Source organism: Phaenicophaeus curvirostris, chromosome 18, assembly GCF_032191515.1.
Source record: "Phaenicophaeus curvirostris isolate KB17595 chromosome 18, BPBGC_Pcur_1.0, whole genome shotgun sequence".
NCBI lineage: Eukaryota > Metazoa > Chordata > Aves > Cuculiformes > Cuculidae > Phaenicophaeus > Phaenicophaeus curvirostris.
Window position 1 is genome coordinate 15537529 of NC_091409.1, and position 7779 is coordinate 15545307.

Here is a 7779-nt window from a genome sequence, read left to right on the forward strand (position 1 = left end):
TAATGGAGACCAAACATCACAAGCTTGTTTTCAAACGAGCTGTCATGCTGCAAAATATACAACAGCCCTACCTGCAATAGGCCTCTGGTAACAACTGCTCAAAAGGACACTGGGTCAGGGAAAGTGTGTGAGGCAGGGCTCAACCGTGTCTCTCAGAAGGCGAGGCACTGCAAAGCAGTGCCCACTGTTACACGGGGGAGAGCGCTGCTGAGCGCAGGGCACAGTCCGTTGGTTTGAAGCACCTGAGTATAGTTTTAAATGCAACAAAAATTCAGGAGTGAGGAGGAAGTTAGCTGGAAGATAGCCAGGTACCTAAGGAGGAAGGTCTGTGGGCACCTACCGTCTTGAGAAATTACTGGTGATTGCAGCTACAGGAATGGCAGAGAAAGGACAGCTCTGTATGACTGACAGGACAGGTTATCCCTGCAGTGGTTTAATTCCACCTGGTAACTGGGCCCTACGTGGCCACTCGGTCACTGCCCCCAGTGGGATGGGGGCGAGAAGTGGAAGGGTAAAAGTGAGAAAACTCACAGGCTGAGATAAAGACAGTTTTAACAGGGAAAGCAAAATCCACATGCACAAGCAAAACAAAACAAGGAATCCATTCAGCACTTCCCACAGCCAGGAAAGACGGGCTTCATCACGTATAACAGTTACTTCGGAAGACAAACACTGTTCCAAACATCCCCCCTTCCTCCTTCTTCCCTCAGCTCCATGGTCTGGAATATCCCTTGGGTCACTGGGATCAGCTGTCCCAGCCGTGTCCCCTCCCAGCTCCCCGTGCACCCCAGCACTCGCTGGTGGGGTGGGTGAGGAGCAGGAAAGGCCCTGGTGCTGTGCGAGCCTGCTCAGCAGTGACTGAAACATCGCTGTGTTATCAGCCCTGTTCTCAGCAAAAATCCAAACACAGCCCAGAACCCGCTACTGTGAAGAACATTAACTCTGTCCCTGCCAAATCCAGCACAATTAAACAAATCCCTACGCAAACGCTGTCCTCAAAGAGCATGGCCTAATGTGCTGCTTTGCTCCAGAAACCCCACTCCGGCAGGGCTGAACCCAACAGGGCTGACGCAGCACTCTGCACTGTACAATCTGGAGTCACCCCAGGACAGATCAGTGCTGCACACGGTCAGAGAGCAGCCAGAGGAACAGGAAGCCCCCACACCTCACCCCCGACATTGGCAGCTGGACTCTCATTGTCTTCCCCTGCCTCCAGGAACTCTATCCCTGTCTGGATTTGGCCTCCCGGTGATAAGACGTGCTGTCAACACAGTTCTGGAGGGACTTATACACACCACACAGCACTCTGTGCTTCAGATTGAAAACACAGCAGGGGATTCTTCACCCAATGTGTACACAGTCAGACCACCTCAACCAAGAGATTACATACAAATCATGTTACTACTGCAGTTTTCCAGGGCTCTGCATGCACAGTTCCCCAACAGCCAAAGCACCAATACTGCTGGCTGCCTTTGAAAGGGTGTGAATTGACACTTCTCATCCACTCCCCTCTGCCCCTCCCTGCTTTGCCCCCACCTCTCTCATGCCACAGGTGGCAAGGGTGAGAAAACCCCTTTTCCCCATCTTTAGGAACTTAACTACTCCAGAGAGGTCAGCCAACCAGCCCCACTCATCATCCCCACTTAACACACAGTATGCCACACGCTGTATGCAGCATCCACTTCCAGGAACACCAGAATACATGGAAACTCACAGCACTGCCTCCCGGTTCTGCCATCCTGAGCTCTCCCACTGAATGGCCAGGAATGGCAGGGAACTCAATATATTCATTCATTACCAGCCAGGGAAATTAGGAAAGTGACTGTAGGACGCAGCATGTGGCAGAAAGGCACATGCAAAAGGATTGCTCTTACTACAAAGTTGAGTTGTTTTAAAAAAAGCATGAGGCTCCAGTAATTTCTCATCCAACTCGCGACATTTTCAGCTTAATAGAAACTAGATGTCAGATCTCACCAAACGAGCACCTTATAAAAGAAAACTACTCTGTCCTGTCTGTCTGCATTCAGCTCTAACAGAGCCTGACCTGCAAGCTCCTGATGACCTGTGGATGTCCAGTACATCCAAGCATCCCTACGGGCACGTGATGCTCAAGCAACCAGCAAGGTCCTGGAAGCAACCAGCCTCCTGGGAGCCTCTAAACAGGAACTATGCATCTGCTTGTTATTTAGATTAGACAATTACCCCAATACTTCAGAACAAATAAAGTTTTTATCTGCCTTCCCAATGATTCTGAACCCATTTCTATCTGCACACGTCAAAAAGCAGCAGTTAAAAGCCTTCTTTGTAAACAGTCAGAAATATCTGAATGACTCCTGCCAACGTCTTGTCTCCTCTGAAGCTCTTCCCTCCTCCAAAGCCTGACCCTTCCGACCTGACACCCTGCGTGACAGCAGCTCTTGTTCTCTACCAATGGCCACACCCAGACACCCGCTCTTTCTTTCACCCTCTGTGCTCTTTCACCCTCTGCAAGTTGCGAGGGCAGCCACAATATCTGCATAAAAGAGAAACAGGGCCCTTCAGCCCAGCACCATTGGTTCTGACAGAGAAGGGGCCCTTCAGCCCAGCACTGCTGGCTCTGACAAGCTGTCAGACAAGAAGCCATCCTGCCCACCCAGCACAGCTCCACACTTGTATGTCTGTCAGGTAACTGTGCTCCAAGCTGCCTCTGGTCCTCTAATCACAACCAGCAGCTTCAGCAGAACAGATGGGGTTTGAGAGAAATTTGTAGCTAGGAGCGTCAACAAGGTTAGCGAAGGAGTAAAGACAAGACATCCAAAGATTAAAAAGCACCCGGAGGTACATGATGAGCAGGCAGGCTCGTAACCCAGGACGGGCGACCAAAACCAAGCCCAGTGGGGCAGAAGGGGCAGCGAGAGCCCTTTAGGCACACAGGACACAAATATACTCTCTTCTGTTCCTGAAGAGCAAGAAAGTATATTCACCATTAGACAGATAACAAGGTTTGGGGGACTTTGCTTCCCTCACTGCTGGAAACAATTCTTTAAGGCAGTACTCAAGTTTTCCTGCACTCATGCCAGAAGGCAGGTACTGAGCTGGGAGTGAGACACAGCCAGACCATCTGCTGCCCACTGCTGAGCGCAGTGACAGCTCTCAGTGGGCACTGCGCTCCATCACTCACTCGCACCCCTGTTATTTCAGGACACATCACAGGCCCAACGAAGTCCCACCAACTGCAGCAAAATTAAAACTTCATCGCCCGGGATTTATCTCGGGGAGATGGGCAAATCCCAGCCTCCACAAAGAGTACCTACTCCCTATTTTAAAAATTGTTACTCCTGTCATTGCTACAACCAGAGCAGAATTGCCCAGAGACTGAGAAGACAGCTCTCATCTAAACCCCTGGAGTTTATGCCCATGTTCCTTAACGCTTAAATGGCTGTTGTGTTGCCTGTGGTATTTTCATTTAAGCTTTCAAACATTTTGTTGCTTCTCTTGGTTACCGAGCTTCTCCACTCTGGACGGCGCAGACTGTGCTGGGATGGGCAGGGGGACTGCTAACTGTTCTGAAGGAACTAAATCAGTCCTGGAGAGCCCGTTCCATCATGTACGCTCCCTCTTACCACCTTTGCATCCAAGCTCTCAGGCACCGCCGGGCGCGGTGGGGTGGTGCGGGGTGGAAATGGGACACAGCGATCCTGTTTTGTCAGGAGATGCCTTACTCCGATTGCTAGAGCAGATGGGCCTTGTGAGGCTGGGTCACAGAATCACAGAGTCGTTAAGGTTGGAAAAGACCCGCAATCTCATCCAGTCAAACCCTCCCCAACCCCACACTGCCTGCTAAACCCTGGCCCCGAGCGACACAGTCACGTGGGGTTTTGAACCACCCCAAGGGATGGAGACCCCAGCACTACCCTGGCCAGAAGGTTCCAGTGCTTCCCCACTCTGTCAGTAAAGACTTTCCTAACACCCAATCAAAACCTCCCGTGGCACAACTGGAGACCGTTTCCTCTCGTCCAGTTCCTTCACAGAATCATCGAATCACTAGGTTGGAAAGGACCCACTGGATCATCGAGTCCAACCATTCCCATCAACCACTAATCACTTCTTGGGAGAAGAGCCCAGCACTCAGCTCACCACAACTGCCTTTCAGGAACCCCTCAGCCTCCTCTTCTCCAGGCTAAACAGCCCCGGGGCCCTCAGCTGCTCCTCCCGAGAACTGCTCTCCAGACCCTTATCGGCCTTGCTCCCCACCACCGCCCTCATCGTGCCCCGGCTGCCTCCTGCCCCCCCTCCTCCTCTGCCCCAGCGCCCACCCCGGTCCCTCTCCTCAGCTCTGGGATCTGCTCCCCTGGCAGGCCCAGAGGGAGCCGGGCTGGGGCGGCGCTGGAGCCACAGGAGCCAATTCAGCTGCTGAGACCGAGGACGGAGCTGCTGCCCGCAGACCCTCGGCTCGGTCCCGCTGCCTCCCGCCGGCATCGCACCCCCCAGTTATTTTCTGCTCTGGGGGAAGAGGGAGCAGTAACCGGGCAGCCCCCAGCTCGGCCACCCAGACGCGCTCTGCGGGTTTTCCCCCTTCCCCCTTTCCCTTTCCCCTTCCCCCTCACCAGCCGCGGGGCTCGCACCGCTCCAGCCTCATGCTCCCGCCGCCGCTCCCTGGGGGATAAGCACAGCGTCAGGTGGGGCTCGGGTGGGGCTCGGCCGCCGCTCCCGCCCCGCCCCGCCCCGGTACCTGTCGGGCCGCGGCCCTCGGGCTCGGGGGAAGCCCCGGGGCCGCCCCCGCGCCGCGCGCGCTTGGCGGGACCCGCGCCCCACGCCGCGCCCGGGCTGCCCATCGCGCGCCCGTGACGTCATCGCCGCGCCCCGCCCTGACGTCACCGCCCGGAGGGGGCGCCCCGCCCCGCCGTGACGTCACGGCTCCCCCGAGCTCAGGGGCCGCTCAGCCCCGGCCTCGCCGAACCCCGAACCGAGTCCCAAACGCTCTCGCTGAGCCCCAGACCGAGCTACAGCTGCTCTCACTCAGCCCCAGCTGAGCCCAGTCTGAGATCTTGCCAAACCCCAACTGAGCTTTCACCAAACCCCAAACTGAGCCCCAGGAGGCCCTAGGAGCCCTCACCAAGCCCCCTGTGCTCTCTCCAAGAGCCCAGTGAGCCCCAAGTTTCCTCACCAGGCCCCACCGAGCCCCCTTCGGCCCCAGTGTCCTTCCCGCTCCCCCCTGTCCCGGCAAACGCTCCGGCCCTGCAGGCCTTTCTGGCCCCCCAGGCACAGGGGGGGACGTGGACTCGGGGCTCGGTGCTGGCCAGTCCCCACCGGTGTGAGTGTCTGTTTGCTGTTGTCACCCGGGGCTAAGCTGGCTGTGCTGGAGACAGGGGAAATAATTTGGAAAGTAAACTATAGACAAAATTCCACGAGAGCCCCCCACCCTCCTGCCAGCACCCTGCAGTACCAGGCACCCCGGCACCGCTGCTGCTGAATCCGGTGATCCCGGATCTCACAGTCACAGAGTGCCAGGTTGCAAGGGACCACAGGGAGCATCTGGTAGCCTTTTAGGTGATGTGTCATTTAGAGGAGATGGCCCCACTCTGGCTGAGCCTTGGAATTGTCCAGTGCAGAGGAATTCACCCCTTCCCTGGGGAGATTATTCCAGTCTCTCCCTGTCCCACTGCCCTGCTCCTTCACTGTACCCATTTCCTGGAGCACCCACAAATCAAGTGGCTCGCAGAGAGCTGGTGATGCAGAGGCCAGCTCTCCTGCACCCACTGCAGGGGGTCCGTTCTTCACAAAAAAGGGTCGATGGTGCCAACGGAACTGTGGGACAAGCAGAGCTGCTTGAAGCCAGAGCAGTGATGCCTCAACAGCAGCAGGTCACTCTGTGGGATTCAGACATAAATACATGGAAAGCAGCACCAGCAAGCCCTGTTCATCATCCCAAATCCCGGCTCGGTCACAGACATCAGCCTCCATGGAGGTGCTCCCAAAAGACACGACACCAGAATGTCATTGCCTGGGGTTGTTTAGCCTGGAGAAGAGGAGGCTGAGGGGAGACCTCATTGCTCTCTACAACTACCTGAAAGGACGTTGTAGAGAGGAGGGTGCTGGCCTCTTCTCCCAAGTGACAGGGGACAGGACAAGAGGGAATGGCCTCAAGCTCCGCCAGGGGAGGTTTAGGCTGGACATTAGGAAAAAATTCTTTACAGAAAGGGTCATTGGGCACTGGCAGAGGCTGCCCAGGGAGGTGGTTGAGTCACCTTCCCTGGAGGTGTTTAAGGCACGGGTGGATGAGGTGCTGAGGGATATGGTTTAGTGTTTGATGGGAATGGTTGGACTCGATGATCCGGTGGGTCTCTTCCAACCTGGTTATTCTGTGATTCTGTGAAATCATGCTCCCAAACAATGCTGCTGAAGACGCTCAGACCCAGGGCTTTCAAGATCTCCTTCCCAAGACATCTAAGGTGACAAAACCAGAAGCACCCAGCTGCCAGACTCTCATTCATTTGCTCACAGCCAAGATGCCCAGACACCAAGGCCATCACAGACACACCGGTGCCGGTTTCCAGATGTCGTATCCAGACATAATGTCCCAACATCCATGAAAACAGCTGTGCTGCAAAAGGCTTTTGTGTCCCCACAACCTCCTCTAAATTGGAGAGATACGGATTTGGTGGGTGGACTGTTTGGTGGATAAGGAATTGGTTGGATGCTCGCACCCCTGCCCCATCCCTGGAGGTGTTCCAGGCCAGGTTGGATGGGGCTTGGAGCCCCTGATCCAATGGGAGGTGTGCCTGCCCATGGCAGGGGTTGGAACTGGGTAGGCTTTGAGGTCCCTTCCAACCCAAACCATTCTGTGATTATTCCTGCATGGGGTCTCATTCTGGTTTTTTTCACATCACACATTTCCAGTCGCACTTCCCCGATTTCACCAGACTCTAAGGAGCAGTGCTACAAACTTGCTGCTGAAAGGCAGCACTGCCAAGGAATGGGGAAGTTCACAGCAAAAACACCCGTGACTTGGTGTTTAGCAACTTACACAGCCTCATCTGCTTAAGCCACGTATTTACACATTACCCTACTGAAATTATTGTCACTACATTCTTGCAGAGCTGTTTTTCCATTACTGGGAACTGTGACAGATGATGATTGCAAGGAGGCAGAGGATGCTGGCAGAAAACCCAGTGCAGCTGAAGTTCACCACACCTGAGCCAAGAGGCAGCACCCAATTCAGGGAGCGCACACACACACACAGAAAGCTGGGCTCCCCTAAACCCTAGGTTCCCTGGTACTTGGATGTGTGAACCTCCCAGACAAGGCTCTGTGAGCCCTGTGCCCATCAGCTCTGCCCAGCTTTTGAGGGCAGATGGAGCAGGACAGCCGTGAGCCCTGGCTGCAGGCAGGCTGGGAACTACAAAAATGTAATCCACCTCTGACTCACATGATCACAGAATCATGGAATGGTTTCAGTTGGAAGGGACCTCAGAGCCCATCCAGTTCCACCTCCTCCCATTGGATCAGGGGCTCCAAGCCCCATCCAACCTGGCCTGGAACACCTCCAGGGATGGGGCAGCCACCGCTGCTCTGGGCAGCCTGGGCCAGGGCCTCCCCACCCTCACAGCAAAGTATTGCTTCCTGAGATCTCATCTCAATCTCCCCTTTTTGAGCTGAAAACCATTTCCTCTTGTCCTTTCCCTGCACTGCCTGATCCAGAGCCCCTCCCCAGCTTCCCTGGAGCCCCTTTCAGTACTGGAAGCTGCTCCAAGCTCTCCCTGAAGCCTTCTCTTCTCCAGGCTGAACAACCTCAACTCT

General features: G+C 55.1%; 1 protein-coding gene across 2 annotated transcripts in view; it reads right to left on the minus strand.

Moving 5' to 3' along the window:
• SAMHD1 (SAM and HD domain containing deoxynucleoside triphosphate triphosphohydrolase 1) overlaps positions 1 to 4824 on the minus strand; it is a 28644-nt gene extending 23820 nt beyond the window's left edge. For both annotated transcript variants that reach the window (XM_069871649.1, XM_069871650.1), the window contains exons 1-2: positions 4712 to 4824; positions 4587 to 4635 (exon numbers count right to left, since the gene is read on the minus strand). In XM_069871649.1, coding sequence (XP_069727750.1) covers positions 4587 to 4635; positions 4712 to 4814 — 152 coding nt within the window. In that variant the 5' untranslated portion in view covers positions 4815 to 4824. The remainder of the gene's footprint in view (positions 1 to 4586; positions 4636 to 4711) is intronic.
• Positions 4825 to 7779: the final 2955 nt, after the last annotated feature.